Source organism: Cavia porcellus, unplaced genomic scaffold (assembly GCF_034190915.1).
Source record: "Cavia porcellus strain 051 isolate PalLab524CR breed Dunkin Hartley unplaced genomic scaffold, mCavPor4.1 scaffold_17, whole genome shotgun sequence".
Taxonomy (NCBI): Eukaryota; Metazoa; Chordata; class Mammalia; order Rodentia; family Caviidae; genus Cavia; species Cavia porcellus.
This window is the reverse complement of record NW_026947500.1, coordinates 27,557,157-27,577,777: the sequence shown is the minus strand read 5'-3', so window position 1 is coordinate 27,577,777 and position 20,621 is coordinate 27,557,157. Positions and strand designations below refer to the sequence as shown.

Genomic DNA, 20,621 nt, shown 5'->3' with positions numbered 1-20,621 from the left:
CAGCGCTCCGGAAGGCAGAGGCAGAAGGATGGCAGGTTTGAGCCCAGCCTGGGCAGTTTAATGCCTCTATAAAACATTAAAAGGACTGGGACTGCAGCTCAATGAGAAGACTCTGGGTTCAATCTACTAATGCAGGAAAAAAAATCTAAAATCAAAAGTTTGCAGTTCTGCTGCATGAGCCCTCCCTGAGTAACTGATTTCTTTTTGTTCATTAACAAATCCTGAGAGATCCAGGTCATCCCAGCCTGTGTTGCCCATCTGTGCTGTGCTCCAATGCCTTGGTGGGGGGAGGGGCCTCTCTCACTCCTGGCTTCTGTCAGGCCCAATCTAGAGGGGGATCCCATCAGGAAAGTCAGCTCTTCCTTAAACCTGACAAGTTCCGCCAGGGCTGGGACTGAATCCTGGGGCCACTGGCCAGCTGCACGGCAGGCTGGGGAAGCAAAATGAAGCAGGCCATGTGGCTTTCCTGAGCAGAGAGGGCTCTGCTGGCCAGGAAGGAACAGGAGTGACAGTGAGAGGTGAAGTGTGACCCCACAACCTTGCTGCAAGCACAGGTCAGTCCTGAAGTCCAGGTCCAGGACGGTGCCCCAGAGATCACGGATCACAGAGGTCTCTGCCAGATCTTTGTGCTGGGGTTGATTCTTTCTGCCTGTGACCACAGTGACAATCACCACTGGTGATGAGAGCCACGCCCATCATAAGGTGTTGCCATTGTGGGGGTCCAGGAGAAGGGGACCAGGACAGTCTGGACTGCCTTGGGTTTTTGTTTTTGCTGTTTTTGCGATGGGGTCTCAATATGTGGTCCAGGCTGGCTTGGAAAACTATGTAACCCCAGCTGGCCTCCAACCTCTGGTAACCTCCTGCCTCTGCCTTCCAAATGCGGGGATTACAGGGATGAGCCTTCAACTGCCTAGGAATCTAGCATTATTTCAAATAATAGGATGTGGCCTGGATACAGGGACCTTTATAGGCCCGCTGGGGTTCTGACAAGCAGTCCAAAGTGACATTAACTAGTTCGAGAGAAGGAACTCGGGAGGAGGGTTAGTTATCAGGGCCTCCTCTGGGACCTCTGCCTCCAGAGTGGCTGACAGAAATAAATGAATGAATATGTGACTGTAAACTAATTCATGCTGCAGTGTTGATGTCTGATATATCTTCTCTCCAGACCACATTTGGACTGGACCTTAGAGTGACCACTTGTTCAGTGGATGGTGTGGGACTTCAGACAGGTCTATGCTGCAGGATTTGCATCTGAACACCACTTCCTCTGCCCACTGCCCACCCCAGCTTCCGCATGGACTGCCTCTGATATGTGCCAAATTTCATGAATCAAAATGCAGCAAGGGGGGGCTGGGGATTTAGCTCAGCAGCATAAGCACCTGCCTTGCAAGCAGGCGGTCATGAGCTCTATCCCTGTTACCAATAAAAGAAAAAAAAAAATGCAGCACCCCCACTACATTTGAATTTGAAATAAATAATGCTTTCTTTTCCTAAACTCCTAAGTATGTTCCATATGCTATTTGGGATATACGCCTGCTAAAAAATGATTTATGATCTAAAATTCAGATGTAGCCAAGTGTCCTGTTTTGCTAGTCCCTCTAACCTTAGGTATGCGTCACTGACACGGTGGTCAGTCATGAGGTCTGGGCTCAAAGCAGAGTCCAGCTGGGCGGGGAGGGGACAGGGGGGAGGCAGAGGGGCACAGGTCTAGGAAGGGCTTGCTTTCCTCTTCCCCAGTGGTGAAGAGAGGGGCTCCAGCTGGGCAACTTGCCCTGTGACGGCCCTGCCAAGGAGAGCTGGACCCTGAGACCCCAGTATTAGGACTCCCGCAGCTCCAAGTGGCAGAAAACGCTGCTCAAACTGGCTTAAAGGAAAAAAGCACAAAGGGAAGTATGGCTCACCTCAGGAAGCGGCTCATCCCAGCACTCTGGAAGGCTGAGACAGGAGGATCCAGAATCCAAGCCCCGCCTGGGCCAGTGTGGTGAATTAGTGAGACCTGTGTCAAAGCAAAAAAGAAAAAGGCCTGGGGAGGTCACTCAGTGTAGAGGCCCTGGGTTCAACCCCCAGGGCCAAAGGAAGAATGGAGAGGAAAGAGAAGGGAAGGGGAGGGGAGGGGAGGGGAGGAAGGGGAGGGGAGGGGAGGGAAGAGAGGGGAGGGGAGGGAAGAGGGGAGGGGAGGAGGCACAGGCGAGGCCGGGCCCCGGAAGTACCCTACCGGTCTCTGTTTTTAGGCACTGGCTCCTCTGGTGACAAGATGGCCCCAGCAGCTGCCAGTTAATCTTGTACCTTCTGGCAGCTCTGTCCAGGTAACAGGCACCCTGGCCCTCTCACCCCCAGCTTCGGGCAGGACGCGGGGTGGGGTGTCCTTTCTCATCCCAGCAGAGGTCAGGATGCCATCACTTCCTTCAGCCTGGAGGAAATCCCAGGGCAATGGTGGTCCCCCTGAGTCACCTCACCATTGTGGGATCAACTCACCTCTGCAGTCTGGGAAGCGACAGCCAGAAAGTTCTGAAGGACCGAAGAGCAGTTCTGAAGGGAGGGTGGGAAGGAGCACTGTCTGGCATTCTGCAAAGTGTAATCCCTATTTCCTGGCACGCAGCTCCCAAAGTCCCTGAAGTTGGGATTCCTTTGGTATGCTAATGAGTTGACCCTTGGCTGGCAGCCCCGGGGGACTTCTGGGTGGGTTGGTTACCCAGAAGAAAGCCTGGAATTAGCCCCACCCACCTCCACCCCGGAGGGTGGAGATGGGACTGAAGGTTGAGCTGATTTCTGGAGGCCGAGGCAGTGCAGTCTTTGGGAACTCAAACTTCCCATTTTGCTAAAGAGTGAGGGGTCCGGAAGGGGAGGTGCAGAGCGAGGGCTCCCCTACACCGTGCACCTCCCCATCAGCATCCTTGGTGCTGAACAATTCAGGAAGTGCATCCTGGTGCTGTGAGCCACTGGACCTCGCAAGGAATGGAGTTCAAGTGGGGGCCTGTGGGAGCTTCAGAGTACAGCAGCTCAGGCAGAAGCCCTCGGGCTGTGACAGGCATCCTAGGGGGAGGGGCAGTCATGGGGGCAGGCACCCTCTGAGGGAGGCAGCACAGAAATAAATCCGGTTAGAGGGCGCCCCACCAACGCCCCTAGGGGTGATCTTCCTTGTGAGTGGACACCAGGAGAAACTGAGGCTGTTTGTGTTTTTCTGTCACAGATTTGCCCCCCAGTCCTGTGTCTTTTGGTGGGGGGAAGAGTGGGCCTTTTGCCCCCAAAGGTTGGGAGGGAGGAATTGTTGTATTTTTCAATTCCATCTTTTCTACCTGGTTCTTTTTCATAACTTCCTTTAATGGCAAAGAAGTTTCCGTGGGTTCATTTCAGTTCAAGAGAATTCCTTACCCAGCACGGCAGCCCATGTCTGTAAACCCAGCACCCTGGGAGGCTGAGGCAGGAGGAGTCCGACATTTGAGCGCTGCCTGGACAACCTGGTGACTTGGCCAAAACCTTGTCTCACAAATAAAACATAAGAAAAGGGATGGAAAGTAGCTCAGTGCAAAGGCCCTGGGCTCGGTCCCGCAGAGGAGGGCGTGGGACGGAGAAAGGGACAAGCGCCCCTTCTTATGCTTGGTGAAGCGTTTAATGGTGGCCGCCTTCAAATCTGTGTCAGACGCTGCGGCCCCACGGTGATTCGGTGATTCGTCCTGGCGGGAATTGTTCTTACTCACTGAGGCCGCACGCTGGCCCCCGCCCCCGCCGGCACCCCGCTTTCCTCGGTGTGGTGTCTCTTTCGCTGCTCGCCCTCCCTTCCCGGTTCTTCTTTCCCTCCCTGCCTTCCTCCCCTTCCTTCTTTGCTTATTTCTCCTTCCTCCCCCCAGCCCCCCCCCCCAGCTGCCCAGCCTCCCCCGCCCTGCCCGCCCCCCCAGCTGCCCAGCCCCCCCCCCCGCCCTGCCCGCTCCCCCCCAGCCCCCCCCCAGCTGCCCAGCCTCCCCCGCCCTGCCCGCCCCCCCAGCTGCCCAGCCCCCCCCCCCGCCCTGCCCGCTCCCCCCCAGCCCCCCCCCAGCTGCCCAGCCCCCCACTTGGTCCCGGCCCCCTCCCTGCCTGTTTTCTCTTCTCATCTCTAGCTCAGGGGACTTCATGGTCACTAATTCTTCCCATCCCTGCAGCCCCCGAACGCAGCCCTCTTCCTGTTCTCACCCATGAGGCTGGAAAACCAGGAGCTCAGAGACACTGCAAACATGGCCAGGCATGGGTGCCTTCCAGGGGCCACCCTGCTGCTGGGCACTGGGTCCTATTAGCCATTTTCATGTTTATTTCTTTTTACCCTTTTGTTTTTTGGGACAGGGTCTTGCTATGTAGTTCAGGCCGGCCTTGAAATCATTATGTAGCCCAGGCTGGCTTCCTGCCTCAGCCTCCTGAGTGTTGGGATAACAGACATGCACCATCACACCCGGAAGTATTGTTAATTTTAAAGCATAATATTTAGCTATGCTTGAAAGGAAAATCTAAAGTTGGTGTGGTGGTGCATACCTATAATCCCAGGACTGCAGGAGGCCGAGGTAGGAGGATCTCAAGTTTAGTCTGATTTGGACAACTTAGTGATTTATTCTCAAATAAAAAATAAAGAGGCCTGAGAATAGTTTCAATGTAAAAAGCCGTGGATTTAGTTCCCTGTATCACTGAATTAGTAAGTAGAAATATAACAAAGTCTCTATCTAGCTGACCATGCTAGTACATGACTATGATCTCAGCACATTGGAGGCCGAGCCAGGAAGACTGGACGTTTGAGCCCAGCCTGGGTTTCGAGTTCAGAGTCAGCCTGGACTGCACAAGGAGAGCCTGTCTCCAAATACCCAAATGAAATAAAAGTCCGTATCTGTTCGAAATGCACAGCCAAGTAGTCACAGGTGAAGTAATTGGGCAAAAAGAAGGATGGCTGCCAGCCACAGAAAGCTGACGGGGTGGAAGCTGGGTGAGGGCTCTGCGGTCGCTTATATCATCTGCCCTGGTGCATGTTTGGAGTGGACCGTGCTGTCTGTCTGGGAACAAGCAGCTGGGTCCCTGTGTGACTACAAGAAGCAGAGGAACAGAAACCCAGGACAGTTTGGGCCCAGGGAACAGGGAAGATGAAGAGGAGGAGACTTTCATTCACAAGAGTCTCAGAGGTCTCAGGTTGCTCTGTGGCTGCAGTTGCCCCTGCCTGGAATACAGTCTCCACTGGGAGGAGGATGTGAATCAGGAACCGCCCACAGCATGGCAGGTGTGAAGCAGGTTGAATTGTGTACTCCAGGAACATTCCTGGAAGGACTCAAAGCAGGTAACCAGCTGCCTTGGGGAAGAAGGGGGACGAGGGAGGATGAGGAGGTGACACAGGGAGGCCTTTTGCCATAATCCTTTACTGTAGTTTGAGTTTCTATTTTCTGAAATCCATGTCCAGGGGCTGAGGGAAAAGGTGCAGGCTCTGGAGTCCACCCTCAGCACCCTCCAAAAAACTCCCGTACATACGATGGGCTGGATTGAGTTCCCCCAGGACAGCGTTGCTGCCCTCACCCCCACAGCTCAGCATGGCTCTACCAGGGGACAGGGCTCTCCAGTTAGGTAAAGCCGCGCACAGGCATGTGGCAGGCAGAAATTCAGCATGACTGGTGTCCCTGTGTGAAGACACAGAGATGACACTGGCTGCAAGCCCAGGAGAGGCTCAGGGGGCCCAGCCCTGCCCACACTGACCTCAGACTCCAGGCCACTGTGGGAGCATCACTTTCTGATTCTCAGCCACCTGCCCTGGGCTTTAGCGATGGCAGCTCCAGCACACACAGGTACGTGGTCAAATCCAGTCTCCTGTCAGCCAGGCGGGATGGCAGTGGCCAGGGCTTGGAACAGAACGGGCCGGAAGTCCAAGGCTGGTGGGTTGCAAGGGAGGGAAGCAGGGCAACCTGGGTGGCCAGTGTGGGCCAGCTTGGACTCCTGCTCTTAGGAGGCCTGCAGGTCCGTAGTCTTGCCCTGATGGAGGCCAATAAGGCCCATCACCAGGGTGTGGTTTTAGGAGTCACATTGCAAACTGGGCACGGTGGTGCACACCAGTAATCCCAGCAGCCTGGGAAGCTGAGGCAGGAGAATCACATGTTTACTTTTAGTGGGGCATAGAGACCTTAGTAAGATCCTGTTCAAAATAGAAATAAATATATAGGTAAGCAAATAAATAGACAAAGACAAGGGGAGAGAAAGAAAGGAGAAGGGTAAGGACAAGCAGGCAAGCGGGTTCATAGCTTAGTGCAAAGGACCTGGGTTCATTCCCGGTACCTGAAAAGGTAATTACAGTATGAAAGTGCGTCTAACACATCATAGGTCCATATAATCCTTTTTAGGGTCGGGCTGGGGGAAACAGAGGCTTGTAAGTCCCAGCAGCAGAAGCCAACATCACAGCCTGTCTTGGGGTAGCTCCGTCGGCGGCGCACGGGCGCCCTCCAGCGGCGGTGCTCAGAACAGATCGCGCGAAGCCTAAGGTGCGGGCCGGGGCTCGCATCCAACAGGTGCAGAGCCTCGCTCCTTGGGCTCCCTCCGGTCTCCGGGCTGGGAAGCTTGGTGCTGTCCGCAGGGATTCTAGGAGCTGCGCCCTCACACGTGACGCTTTGAGCGCTCTGATTGGTGGTAGCCAATGGCCCCAGTCTGCCTAGGCTGCAAATAAGACCCCAGGAAGCAAAAGCGGAACGGTGCACCGGGTGCTATCTGGTATCCGCTGCTGTTCACACTTGCACCTTAAATCCTCGAAAGTCACGGTGTTGGAGGAATTGTGTTTTGTTATTCTAGGGAGAACATGGTTATGATGCCTCTCAGTGTGGGTGACGTCTTCCTTTCTTTCAGTCCTGGATATTGAATCCAGGGCCTTTGTGCTGCACTACAAAGGCCCCCAGCCAGTCCTGGGTTAATTTTTTATTTTCAGACAGTGTCAAGTTGCCTAGGCTGGGTAAAAGCTTGCAACCCTCCTGCCTCAGCCTCCCAGAGTGCAAGGGAGTCTGGGAAACAGAGAAGCAGGTGTGACACTGGGCCAGTTGTCTGCACCATGTTTCCCAGATTCCCTTGCGTTTGAGGAGAGCCATGTGACCAGGTTTGCTGATGGGGTGTAAGCAGGGTGTTCTGGGGAGGACAGATAGGAGCGAGAGTGTCCCTACCTCACTAGTCCCCTACTCAGTTCCTGCACAGCAAGGAGAGCTACCCACCCCATATGGGGTTTGCCTGATGGGGAAAGGCTTTCCTGACTCCCGAGGATGCCAGGGTTTTGGTTCTATAGCACGCCAACCTCACCTGACTAATTCAAGGCTGTGGTGACCTGAGGGTCTCCCCTAAGACTCCTGTCTTCCCAACTCCCCCTGCTTCTATGAGAGCTTGCAAAGTATCCACTTAATTCCTGGGACAGCTGGGCTGAGGGAATCCTGGTGGCCTTGCTGTCCAGATCTTCCATGAAGGAAAGAAAGTGGAAGTTGTCCTGGTTTATTCTTCCCGTAGTTGGAAGCCACGGCTCTGTCCCTGCTCGTCAGAGCAGAGACAAGAAAACAGAGTGATCCGGGTACCAGGGTCACACAGCTGGCCCAATCTCAGCTCTTGGCTCCAGGCCCCTGGCTCTCAGGCTGGGCAAGGTGTAGCTGAGGCCTGCCAGCCAGGGCCCTCTGGGCTGGGCAGCTGCTCAAGGAGCCTGGCTTTCACTCACTGGTCACAGTGACAGCGTCCAGCCCCCATCCCAGGCCTCCTGCGCTGTGGCAAGCAGGGTTCCCCAGCAGACAGGTAGAAAATGGTACTGTGCTTCCTTCCTGGCAGGCTTCTTTAGGGAGAGAACAGGAAAGAAAGCAAGCTGGAAAGTGTGTGGGGGGTCACCCTTTGGATTCTCCTCCCCACCAAACTTGGATTTAAAGCATCCCCAAATTGACTGTTTTTTTCCAGCTGTGTTGTCCTTTACTTTTGATGAATATAGAAACGTGAAGATTTTCCTTAAAGTGAATTTTTACCTAATGAGGTCCTTTTATGAGTTACAAATAGCTTATCCCCATTACATAAGTTACATGTGCTTCTTACAAAAACATGAAACACACACACAACCCAAATCACAAGATATAGAAAAAAATAAAAGTTGTCTCGTAATCCTGTCACTCAAACATGAGCGCTGGGACCCGCATCTCAGCAGACTGCTTTTGTACATGTATAAAACATGTTGATGTGTTTGAGTCTTATCTTGGAGACAGATAAGGACAAATGAAATAGTCTGATGTTAGCTTGCTTTTCTTTCAAAAGAAAACAACATAACCTACTATACTGGATATGTTTCTAGGTTAACAACCATAGACCTCCATAATCAGATTTGGCTTGGTTTGATTTGATTTCGTTAATTTTGGAAATCACCCAGTACGGTGATAGAGATATTTAAAAAATTATAAAAATCAATTCCTGTGAGTGAACACTTTTCCACATTAAATCTTGATCTTTTTCCATTTTAGTTATATTGAACTTGAACAAAGGATACATGAAAATAAGTACTTTATTTCTTAGTGTGATGGGCTTCCAACAATTGGTTATCTCTTAGTCTTTGTATCTTTTTTTAAAAAAAATTGTTTGATAATCTCTCTCTCTCTTTCTTTTTTTCCAGAACCGGGGATTGAACCCAGACCACACACATGCTAGACAAAAGGCTTTGCCACTAGGCTATAGCCTCAACTTAGCAGTTTCTTGAAACCACAAGAATAAAAACAGTCACAGCAACTTTCAGGAAAATTAAAAACGGAAGCTTAGAGAGGTCTGCATCTTTATTTTATTTTTTTTGAGAGGACTGCATCTTTAATAACTGTCTTCCTGTTGTTTTCATTGTACAGGCAAGTTTGTCATTTGTACTGTGAATTTGTCACACTCAACCAGCGAGAAAATTTCAGTTTGTAAAAGACACACAAGCAAAGATTATCAACGTTTTCTCAAATACTGACATAACAAGGGGAGGGGTTCGGATTTTTCCTGTTTGTAATGTGTTAAGTTGCTAAAATATCAAAACTTAAATTTACGGGAGGATTTTGAAATAAATAATATTTACCTTTTTTCTTTCAAAGAGCTGAGGATTGAACCCAGGCCTCCAATATGCAAGGCAAACAGCTATACCCCTGAGCCACATCTCCAGGTTCCCCTTTATCCTTCAGAGCTCAATTCTTAAATTCTGCTCCTCATTTGAAAAATCAACTGTAAGTGTAATATTGAAAACCCAAGATAACATAATTAGTCGTTTCTCTTTTAATATTTAAGACACATTTGGGTTCAAAAACATATTTTAGTGACAAAACCACTTAGGGTTGCAGGAATGTCTCCAAATCTGTATTCCTAGGTAAATATTGTTGATTGTAGGTGTATAATCTTTCCAAACTTTGCAGAAGTTTTAAAAAATTTGACATTAAGACTTGTAGTCATTTTTTTCCAAATCCATTTTATTTCAAGGATAAAAAGGAAAAAGAAGAAAAAAAACTACAACAAAATTTCCAAGCACATCAACTGGGGGGACTTGTACTCTTCTATGTAAGTTTCTATGATCATAAGCTTTATAAGTGGCCCCCCTTATCTGTTATTTTATTTCAACTAACAAACTTCATGCAGAAAAAATGTATTTTAAATAGGTAATAAGAAGAGGACAGTTCCTTTTGTTAGGAAATGTTTGAAATGTAATCTTGTCTACGGCCCATACCATCCTGAACATGCCTGATCTGGTCTGAAATATAATGTTAAGTGGGCAGGAGAAGATATACAGTTGTACAAACAGAAAGCTTATGTGCAAATTCAAGGGAAGAAATTAACAAAATTAACAAAAATCAACTGGTCAGAGTTGTAGGAATTTTTTTTCCCCGCTTGCTTGTTTTTTCCATGTTTGTATATTTCAAGTCTTTTGTGATTTCATTTGCTTAGGAAAAGAAGTAAAAAGTAAAATTTTAAAACAAAATAATGTAAATTCTATTTAATTTTATGTTCTGAAAGATATTGTACTGAATTGTTCATGCTTATGAAACTACCTTACATTGATTGTACAAACACAGAATGCTCTAAAAATATATAAACAAGGTAAAAGTACTATAATTTCAAAATCTAGATACAGCCATCAGTAATACTTTATTGTACTGTCTTTGAATAACTGTCTGACATAATGGGAACATGAGTATCTGCAGAGTTTTCTTTTTCTTCAAATTTTGTGAGCATTTTCCGCACACTTTTCAGTGTAGTTGCTTAAGAATGTTCAGTGTGAATTATCCGGCCACAGGAGTCACCATCAGTCTGCCATTTGGTCACTTTAAGCTGCTTTTCTAGTTGATTTTACAAAGCCCACTGCCCTGTACATCATTGTGCATAAAATTCACACATTTCTCTGATGGTTTCCTTGAGTTGAAAACACTAGAAATAAAATGACCAGGTCAAAGTGTATAATATAAAGTATCTTTCCTGACTTTTTGAACCACGCGATCGAAAGTTAGCTTGAATGTATGCACCTTTTAATGAAAACCTCTTTTAATCCTAAGAGAAAGAAAAAAATAATTTTGACATATTTTAAAGATAAAAGAAAAGCATTTCATTGCCTGTTTGGGGGTCCCTGTGGCTGCCAATGAGGGTGCCTGCATGTCCTTGGTCAGCCCCCTGTTGCTCTCCTGAATTATGTTTGTTCCCATCTTTGGTCCTTTCCATGTCACTGTTAAGATACACATACTTATTTATCCACTTTAATAAATTCTTTATAGGCAAAAAATACGACTCCTTCATAATGTTTATGACAAGCATTTCTCCATATTGCTCTTTGGTTTTTAATTTTATTTGTCTTTTGTTCCCACTTGTGGCATGCAGAAATTTGTATTTTCATATGTTCAAATCAATTTTTTCAGTTGTGATTTCCTCCATGTCTTGTGTTCAAAAGCACACCTCTTATGCACCTGAGTGTTCCATCTAGATTTTAATGTCTTTTTTTTTTTTTTACAATTGACTCTTTAATTCACCTGGATTTTTTTTTTGAGACAGGATCTCACTGTGTAATCCAAAATGGTTTTGAACTTGAGGTGATCCTCCTGCCTCAGTTGACCCACTGCTGGGATCACAGACATCGGCTACCACACCTGGCATCTGGAATTATTTTTGATGAACGGTGTAAGCTATAAACGGAATTTGACCTTTGTTATTGTTAACAGCTTAGTCGTGCCAATGAAACTTAGAGTTTAGGCAAAATTTTCCCAGATCGCCGGATTATTGCATGGTGCTGACTTGTACAATCTTCTCACCCAGGATCCTGGTGTATTTATCTCTAGCTTGTTTCACATGAGTCCTGTTAGAAATCGTTACTTCTAAGGAATTTCTGACTACTGTAAAGCAATACCCCATCACCTTCCTGCACAGGGAACTGCTAATCATTGTTGGAACAGCAGAAAGCAAGCAGTTTTATCTTAGTACACATGTGTGTTGCTATTTGCTGGACTCTTAGGAATTCTGAGGCTTCAAATAATTTTTTGTGGGTGGCATGACACTTGGAAATAGTGATACTTTTTCTCTTTCTAATGCTTACACTTCTTGTGTGTCATGTTACTGCATGATCTGGGTCTAGCAGAAAAATATCCGGTTAGCATATATGTGATAAAGGCATTTTTGTTTTATTCTTCATTTGAAAGGAAGTATTTCTAGTGTTTCACATGTATGTTTTGTGGTTGGTAGTTTCAAATAGCTTGTTAAAAATCTTGTTCAGAAATTATCTCTCATGAAGATGACCTAGGAGAGCTAAAACCCAATCCTGTGGAATTTTTGTTGTTGTTTTCATAGGAACGGAGGCCTCCAGTTGGAATACCTGGGAAGGGGGAGGGGGTCAAACTTCTCTAAAGTTTCTTATGCAACATGAATCATCTTGTATTGGCTTTAAATTCACAGAGCAACAGCCAACATTCGGGGTTGGGGATTTGGCTCAGTGGTAGAACGCTTGCCTAGCAAGCTGGAAACCCTGGGTTCGGTCCTCAGCTCCAAACCTGAAAAACAAAAAATCCCTATAAAAAAACACAAAATATAAAAAAGACCAAAAACAAACAAGGTAACTGCGCACACAAACAACCTTTTGTATTTTACCTTCCAAAGAACTTCTAACATACCAAGAGCAGATGGCCACATTTAATATTTATTATGTTTTGGATGTCCCTGTGCTAATCGGCCCTTCCTCCTTGGTCACATCCAGCCGCTTGCTGCAGTCCGGCGGTGTGGCCGCGGACCCTCACGCTGCTTGCACCGCGCCCAGCCCTCTGCACCCCGCCGCGGGCTCTCCAGGACTGCGCGACCCGACCCGCAGCCCCAAATCCCACGGGCAGAGCTTCCGGGCCCGGAGCATCCTGAGCAGCCGGTTCTTTGATAACTTTTTCATTTCAATTCACTCACATCGGCCTGTCTTTTCAAAAACTAAAATCGGGGTCGGCAGCCCCCAACCTCAGACAACTGGAAAGTCTGGGCGGTGACAGACCCACCAGTGGTGGAGCAGAGGGGGAGGAGAAGCGGAAAATGGGCGGGGCTGCATTGAAGCCCTGACCCGCCCACTGCCGCAGTTGTGCTTGGATCCTGGATTCTTTCTGGACCATCTTGCGTACCGTCCTTTCCCGGCGGGCCCCGCGCGGCTGCTTCCGGAAGTAGACTTCACCCCCTCGGAGGCGAGACGTTTGTTCTCACGCTCACGAGCTGGGGACTGTACCCCTACGAGCTAGGACACTCGAAAGGTAGCGGGGAGGACCTGGATCCGCAATGGCCGAGAGCCAGGACATATTTGACGCCATCGTGATGGCGGATGAGAGGTGGGTGGCGCGGCTGAGCTGCGGCCGCCGGGAGTTCCAGCCTTGGTCTTCTGAGTTGATGGGCTGCGGGCTAGAGTACTCGCTTGAGTCTGGCGCCCTGCGGGCTTGTGCGTTGAGTACGCGCTGTATGGTCCTGAAAACAAGTGTGGGGCCGAGATGCTAATGATTTTGGCTTGCTCCTCGCACTCCCAGACCCGCCACGCGCCCAGCTGCTCGGGACCCGCCTCTCTCGTCACTCGCTGCCTCCAGCATCTGCTCGGCCCGAGGACTGCGTTCCTCCAGGAACGCCCCTTCCTCTAGTGGCACAGGCCTTTGCCATCTGGGAGCTGCTACTTTTCTTGTCTCTTAATTGCCAGGCATACGGCAGTATTCATGGACCTGTTGATCAATATGGCAGGCGGCATCGCTTTGTCTCCAGAGCCTCTGGGGAGCTCCCAGGGATGCAACAGGGTGGAGCTGTGAGTTTTGGCCTTTTGGCTGTCTTCAGGCCCGGTCCACTGGTGACATCGGTAGTATGTCAGTTAACGCAGCCAGTGAACATTGAACACTCTGTCCCTGACATTTGTTCGGGATTTAATTTGAAAGAAAACCCAGCTGAGTAGTTTTTCTCAGCTGTTTTAGCCCAGTCTAGACAATGGATCTTGTTTTTGTTTTGCAGATGAGAGGGCAAGGTCACTCCAGGGCCGTATGATGAGTAAGCGCGGAACTGTACACTCTGTCCCACGGTTGCCCCAAAACACCATATTTCTGACTGTTAGTTAAAGCAGTATCAGTGCCACTATTGAACGATTAAAGTCAATCCCTTTGTTACATTCCAGTTATCTCATTTTGTGATGATGTAATGGCATTCCTCCCTGTTATTCTACTGCGTTTTGATGAAAAGACCAGAATGTATTTCAGAGATTTTTGGAGACAACTGGTGCAAGTTAGGAGATTTGAAAAGTTGATTCTCGAACTTTACTCCAGATTTCTCCCTCTCTCTCTCTCCCTCTCTCTCTCTCCCTCTCTCTCTCTCCCTCTCTGTCTCTCCCTCTTTCTCTCTCCCTCTCTCTCTCTATCTCTCTCGCTCTCTCTCTGAGGGTACTAGGGAACTAATTCACGTCTTTGCACTTAATCAGACAAGCATTGAGGCACGGATCTAAATCCCCGGCCCTACTCCAGATTTCTGTGCTATTAGGTTTTGGTGTTTTTTTTCCTCTTTTTCCTTTTTATCGGTACCAGGGATGGAACTCACGACTGCCTGCTTGCAAGGCAGGCGCTTATGCCGCTGAGCTAAATCCCCAGCCCCGGCTTTGGTGTTTATAACTTAAAATTTCCACTGTGTATTTCTGACTCCTTACCAGTTTGGAAAATCACTCATTTAGCTCATCTTCCTCCTGCAGATGAAGGAAAAAAAACAAAAAAGCTGGTCTCATACAGCACTATAACTGGCCAGAAAAGACACTCAGAGCAAGAGAGAGCTGACCAGAGCTGACCCCAGAACCCGCACCAATGGACCTTCATTTTAGACTTTTTCTGCTCTATTTTGTCTTATTCTGGGTGTGTGTGTGTGGGGGGGGTCTAGATAATACAAGACAGGAAAGTTACCTTCAGAAAAAGCTGTTTCCTGTTTGATAAAGTGTGCTTCTCCATCTCAGGTTCCATGGGGAAGGTTACCAGGAAGGCTATGAAGAAGGCAGTAGTTTGGGTATAATTGAAGGAAGACAATATGGTACCTTACATGGAGCCAAAATTGGATCTGAGGTATGTGATAACCCTCATTCATAAACACTCTGTTCCTTTACAGTTTGTGGTTTACTTTGAGGTTCAGTGAGCTCAATCCAGAGCATCAGGCCTAGGAGCATAGCAAGGCTTTTTGTTGGAATTACTGGACTGGACAGAATGCTGATGGAGAAGTATTAGTACAGAACTGATTGCACCTTGCTGTGTGGAGATAATTAAATTACACAGCTGGGGGATGAAAGAACAAGTCCTTGATCACCTCAACTTACACTGGTGTGTCATGGTACTTTCTAGTATCTTCAACCTCAGAGTGGGTGCCTGGGTTTACAGAGAAATTCTACTCGAGAGGCTAAGGCAGGAGGATTGTTATGAGTCCAAGGACAGCCTGGGCTACATAGTGAGTTTAAAGCCAACCTGAACGGCATAACAAGGCCCTATCGCACAAAACAAGCAAAAACAGAAATTCCATACAATTCCTACTTCTTTTTCTCTTGTCCTTTGTCCTAGATTGGCCCTCTCTTACAGCTAGATACCTGGCCCTAAATGACAGAGCCCGAGGTGAGGCAGTCAGGGCAACATCAGATATTTCATGGCACAAAGCAGGTACCCACAGCACAGGGGCTTAGAGCACACACCTGTGTTTCCCCTGTAGCGTTTCTGATGAGGAGAGGGAATTCAGCAGCCTCCTGGCTGAGGGGTTCTGGTTCAGGGTCTCAGGAAGCTGCAGCCAGGGTGTCAGCCAGAGCTATGATCTGCTCCAAAGGCCCAGGGGCTGGAGGCTCTGGCCCCGCATTCCTCACTCAGGTGACAGAGGGCCTGGACCTTCCTTTTGTGTGCTCAGTGGTCCTGACACAAGAGTGTGATCCCCAAGAGCAAGCAGAAGTGACATTGGTCTTTTAAGTGAGGCCTCAGAAGTCAGCACTCCTTTCTCTGGGTTCTGTTGGTGACCCAGGCCACCTCCATGGCAGCCAAGGGGATAGCTCAGGGCATGGAGACAGGAGTAAGCATTGTGGAGGCCATCTCGGTCGCTGATGCCTTAACCATATAACTTCCGTTGTCCAAAGTTCAGTATGTCCTTCCAGAACAGTAACAGAAAAGAAGGTTGGCTGTTGGGGCTGGGGATTTAGCTCAGCGGCATAAGCGCCTGCCTTGTAAGCAGGCAGTCGTGAGTTCGATCCCTGGTATCAATAAAAAGGAAAAAGACAAAAAAAAAGCTTGGCTGTCCTTGCTTGTGCCTTGCATTTTGTTATTAGAAAGTGTAACTAGTTGCTTGCTAACCTCACTGTTCAATCTTTTTTAATTGGCAGATCGGGTGCTATCAAGGTTTTGCTCTCGTGTGGAAGTGCCTGCTGCATAGTTGTGCCAGTGAGAAAGACAGGTGACCTTGGAGCTGTCCTTTTTCCTTCTCCTCAATGCATGGGCCAAGGGGAGCTCTGGCTTTCCAGCTTCTCCCAGTGACCTTACTCATTATTCTGTTTCAGTTTCCTCATCTATAAAATGCAGAAAATAATGATGTCTAATTTGGATATTGTTAGGAAAGTTAAAGGAAATACCAGACAGTGCTGGCACATTTTGGACATCTGGTCAGCACTGGTCACTGTTACTTCTCAAGGAGTTCTTGTTTTCCCTGCCTTGTCCCTAGAATTATTTATTACAGCACCGAGGGGCTTTTGGACACTGTGGCAGTAAAGTGATACTGAGTGACTTCTGGCTTACTCATCCCTCCCCTGAGCTGCTGATGAACAGATTGCAGGGGTCTGTGAGGTTTAGGAAGTGCTGACCCGATTGTCGGCAGCTTTTTGCTGACCAGCCAGGAAGCCTTCCAGTGTGCGTGACTCATTTTTGAGTCCTTGGAAGCTCTACGCAATGTTAGCTGCCGTTTGAATTATTTTTCTGCCTTCATGAAACATCCTGCCATGTTCTGCCTGCCCGCCTGCCTTCAGTCCATAGGAGCCTGTCTCACTGGTTTTCATCCTTAGGCTGGAAACAAACCCTTAAGTAGCCGGTGTGTGCAGTTGGGCAACTCTGCTGGTCACAGGAGAAGCTGGATTTAAGGCTGGCCCTGTGTAGCATTCTGGTACCTGGTGCCTGGCGCAGCATGGCAGGGGAGATGGCATGATTTGCTCTTTTATTTGAGATATTTTGAATTTCTACAGTCCGAGTCGCACCCATATTCAAAAGTAAGGATGAGGATACTCGTGACAGTGTGATGCTGCCAGTGTTACCTGCAGTCTGGCTTGTCCATGTGACCTGCCTGCTCTGTCTATCTGCTTAGGTTAACCTAGGGTGTACTGTAAAGGGTTTTCCTGGGGCCTGGGCAGGGACTGGGCTGCTGGTGGTGAGGTACCTGTGCTGCCACCGGGGGGCAGTCATAGCTGAGCTTGGCTCTCCAGTGGGTCCAGAAAGGATAGAAGCCTGAAGGGCACTGTTGGGGAACTCTCCAGTAGTCTCCCCTTCTCCCCACTATCAGTCTGTGGTGCAGGGCAGGCAGTGACCAGCCCTACCCCAGAGCAAGGGTCTCCTAATATCTTCAAGTGGCACATGCAGTCTGTCAGAAAGAGAAGGAGCCCCTTCAAGATGGCCCACTTCTGTGCCACCTGCCACCTGGCAGGGCCCAGAGGTGTCTGGAATCTAAAGCCTCCATGTTTGTAGATGTTTGGATTTTCTAAGTCAGTACAGTTTTTTTTTTAGATCAAACCCAGGACCTCACGTATGCTAAGCATGTACCCTGCCACTGAGCTCTGCCCCTAACCTAGTAGGATTAGTTGTGAAAGGTGAAGGGTGAAGAATTTTTAGATAAGGGTATTAAAGGGAAAACAGCTGCCACATATGTGGTCTGCCCAAACGGAGTGGGCATTTCGGCACCTAAGGAGCCACAAAGAGCTGTCACCAAGCAAAGGTGGCACTTTCAGCCGAGTACTGGGCTTCTTGGTAAACTCTTGACATGCTGCTACTGCTTCTCAGCAGTGATGGTGCTGTTTGCACACAATGCAGCCCTCACCTCGGCATCTGCTAGGAGCTGGGCACTTGCACGACTTCCTTAGACGGTTTCCGAAGAGAGGACAGGGAGAGCATGGAGGCCTGACAGCCCATCTTGCCATAGGCAAATTTACTCATCTGTGTGTTTAACTATACCCTGTGGGGAGCGCTCGGGAGATCATGGTTGCTTTGAATTGCCATCAATCAAATACCTACCATACCTCTTTGATGTGCCTTTGAGGGACAGGTGGTCCAGGGCAAGTGTGCTCCCTTAGTCACCTGTACCTTGAAAAGCCCCAGGCCACACAAATAGGATATTTTTAAGGCTCCTAGGTGAGATCCCTATCACCAGGATCCATGGTAGCAAGGAGAATCGCAGTTTTTTTTTTTTTTTTTGTCTTTTTCGTTTTTATCGGTACCAGGGATTGAACTCACGACCGCCTGCTTGCAAGGCAGGTGCTTATGCCGCTGAGCTAAATCCCCAGCCCCAGAATCGCAGTTTTGAGTGGCTGCTTGCTCCTAGAGTTTAGATTTCCCGTGGATCGAAGTACGCAGAGTCTCTGCTTCCTGGTTTTGCAGATGAGGACATTGAGGTTCAGAGGAGTGAAGTGACTGAGTGTCCTGGATACATGCCCAGAGCCACCCACATCCTAAGCGGGCACCTTTCTTCAGCCTCCCTCAAGCCCCTGGGCTTCCTGGCAAGGGGAATGGAGCTGTGACACCAGGGAGTGGTGCTACCCTCACAGGGAGGGGCCAGGTTACCTGCAGCTGAACCCCTAAAGGCTGTGAGTCCATGCTGCCCTCCTGGAAAATTCCCAGAGCAGAGCAGGCTTGTTCGTGCCCCAGCTGCTGGCTTTCTCGCCTGGTTCTGTCTGTTTCGGTGTCTGTGACCAAGAGAGCCTTGCAGGTCGCCCCAGCCACTTGCTCCGCACATCTGGGTGCCACGTGTCTATCTGCTGTGAAGCTCGAGGTGTGGGCAAAAGCCTGTTGCTAGGAAAATAAATATTATGTAGCTTAATGAGAACATTAATCCTCGGGCTCCAAACTGGGGCATTCTTAGCACACCCATTGCTTTTAAGTGATCATCACGGTTATTGCATAAGCCAAGCTCGTTGTGTACAAAGGACTAAGGGCCTTTATTCTGTGCTTTGCAGCAGGAAGATGAAGGTCTTGGAGTCACTGATTGGAATGATTCAGAGGTTCCCCTATGATGACCCTACTTACGACAAGCTCCACGAAGACTTAGACAGAATTAGAGGAAAGTTTAGACAGGTTTGTTCTCTGCGTGTCTCTTTCTGCCTTCCACGGGGCGGCTGCGCAGGTCCTGGGAGTGTGCTTTGTGCCTGTGAATAGTCCTAGGAGCAAATCGTTTCTGTCTCTGCAGGACAACCGAGGATGGTTGGGGGACAGGTGTTGGGACTTAACTAAGGTCTGGTGACAAGAAAAGCTGCAGTCACAAGAGGGTTATGTTCTCATTAGTGAGCAGAAATGAGCAAGATTTTAAAACGCTGTGTTTTTCCTTTTGTGTTTTCAGTTTTGTTCGTTACTCAATGTTCAGCCGGACTTTAAAATTAGTGCGGAAGGTCCTGGACTTTCATTCTGAGGATGACAGATGAACAAAGACGAAACATTAAGGAACAGATGTCTGCATATTAAGTGTTCAAAAATGTCATTAAAGGCAAAACAATGACAGGGTATTCATTGTTCCGGAGGGAGGGTCCCGTTTGGCCTCCTTCCCCGAGGTTTTCTGCCTGGGTTGCTCCAGTGCGCTGGGCCCTGTCTGCTGTGCTGTCTGAGGGAGCCTGCAGATCCCTCGAGAGGCTGCCCACTGCTTGCAGTTCTAGAGTTGGCAGCTTCACGGATGCTTTAGCCAAGCAGGCCAGTTAGGTGCTGCCCTGGGTAGGACTGACCCAGGCCTGGGCACACAAAAGTTGTTTTTGTTGTTGTTTAATAGGGTTGAGCCAGGTGTGGACCTGCAGTCTCAGCACGGGGGAGGCAGAAGCAAGAGGATTGCTGTGAGCTCGGGGCCAGCCTGAACTACACAGTGAGACCCTGTCTTAAGAAAAAGAAAAAAGAGTGTTCAGTGGATATAGTGATGCACACCTGTGATCCTAGCATTCTTCAGGGGGGAGGCAGGAGGATTGGAAATTTGCCTGGACAATTTAGCAACTTAGCAAAAATTCAAGAAGGCTTAGAGAGGAAGATAGCTCAGTGCAAAGGCCCCATGTTCAGTCCCAAGTAGCGCAGGGGAGAAGAGACAGGGTTGATGTGAAGTAGGTCAGTGGGAAGACTTGACTGGTACTTTGACATTTGTTGAGCCTTCTGTGCACCATGTAGAACGTCAGTCCTTCCTAGGTTTTGTTCATTGCTTTGGTGGCCCAGGTGGTAGATGGTTTTCCCTTTAGAGATGAGCAGACAGACTGGACAGGGATTGCATGGTCTGAGAGCCCAGCAACCGAGCAAGGGCTTCCACAGCACCACAGAGCACCAGGAACTCTGCCTTCAGCACTGCTGCTGCAGGTGGCACAGGGCCTACTGCCCCTGCGGAGCTCTGGGGCTTCCTGGGCCCCCTTTGCCTGGACATCTGAGGGAGAGGAAGAGATGCCAGTGCCAGCCCAGAGGAGCCTGATATGCCCTTCCCACCATCCCCAGAGGCGGGATGAACTTGGCAGCATTAGGAGTGCTGGGCCAGAGGGCCTTGGCTGTTTCCCTCACGGGAGTTTTATATTTTCTAAGTTACCTGTTTTCATAATGTATTGTTTCTCTTAATTGGAAAAATAAATAAATGGCATATATTGTCTGGCACCATTTCTGCTGGTCTGCAGTCCTCTGCTCTCCTAGCTGAGCTGTGGAAGGGGGCAGGGTCTGGTGCCGTGTCCAATACCCTGCCAGCCACTGGGTGCCTCGTGTGGAGTGTTGGGGTCCAGGTTCGGAGAAGCAGTGGTCTGGCTGACCAAGGTCGGCTGCCGTCACATCCTGGCCACGTGTCTAGTAACCAAGGAGAAGTAGTCACTGTGAGAGGGGAAATGTCCACCCTGCTGGCCACCTCACCTCTCCCACTCCAGGGGTCTGAGCAGCAGGATGCTTCTTCCTTCCTCTTCTGTCAGACAGAGCCACGACAACTTCTAATCA

At 49.0% G+C, this 20,621-nt stretch overlaps 1 protein-coding gene across 2 annotated transcripts; it reads left to right on the top strand.

Annotated features, from left to right (window-relative positions):
• The first annotated feature begins 12,581 nt into the window (after positions 1-12,581).
• Positions 12,582-20,297, top strand: Lto1 (LTO1 maturation factor of ABCE1). 2 transcript variants are annotated; one of them, XM_013150850.3, is made up of 5 exons: positions 12,582-12,788; positions 14,426-14,531; positions 15,818-15,888; positions 18,647-18,761; positions 19,024-20,297. In XM_013150850.3, exons 1-5 carry the CDS (start codon positions 12,739-12,741, stop codon positions 19,090-19,092), a joined length of 411 nt encoding a protein of 136 aa, XP_013006304.1. In that variant the 5' UTR covers positions 12,582-12,738; the 3' UTR covers positions 19,093-20,297. The 2 variants fall into 2 exon arrangements, with proteins under 2 accessions (XP_013006304.1, XP_003468370.1); XM_003468322.5 differs by having other exon boundaries at positions 18,644-18,761.
• Positions 20,298-20,621: the final 324 nt, after the last annotated feature.

What these genes read in the sequence shown, in the direction of transcription:
- Lto1 (XM_003468322.5), top strand. Translation starts at nt 12,739, where the DNA reads ATGGCCGAGAGCCAGGACATATTTGACGCCATCGTGATGGCGGATGAG. An exon ending in GAGCCAAAATTGGATCTGAG is followed by an intron (nt 14,532 to 15,817) that starts GTATGTGATAAC and finishes TTTAATTGGCAG; the next exon opens with ATCGGGTGCTATCAAGGTTT. An exon ending in TGTGCCAGTGAGAAAGACAG is followed by an intron (nt 15,889 to 18,643) that starts GTGACCTTGGAG and finishes TGTGCTTTGCAG; the next exon opens with CAGGAAGATGAAGGTCTTGG.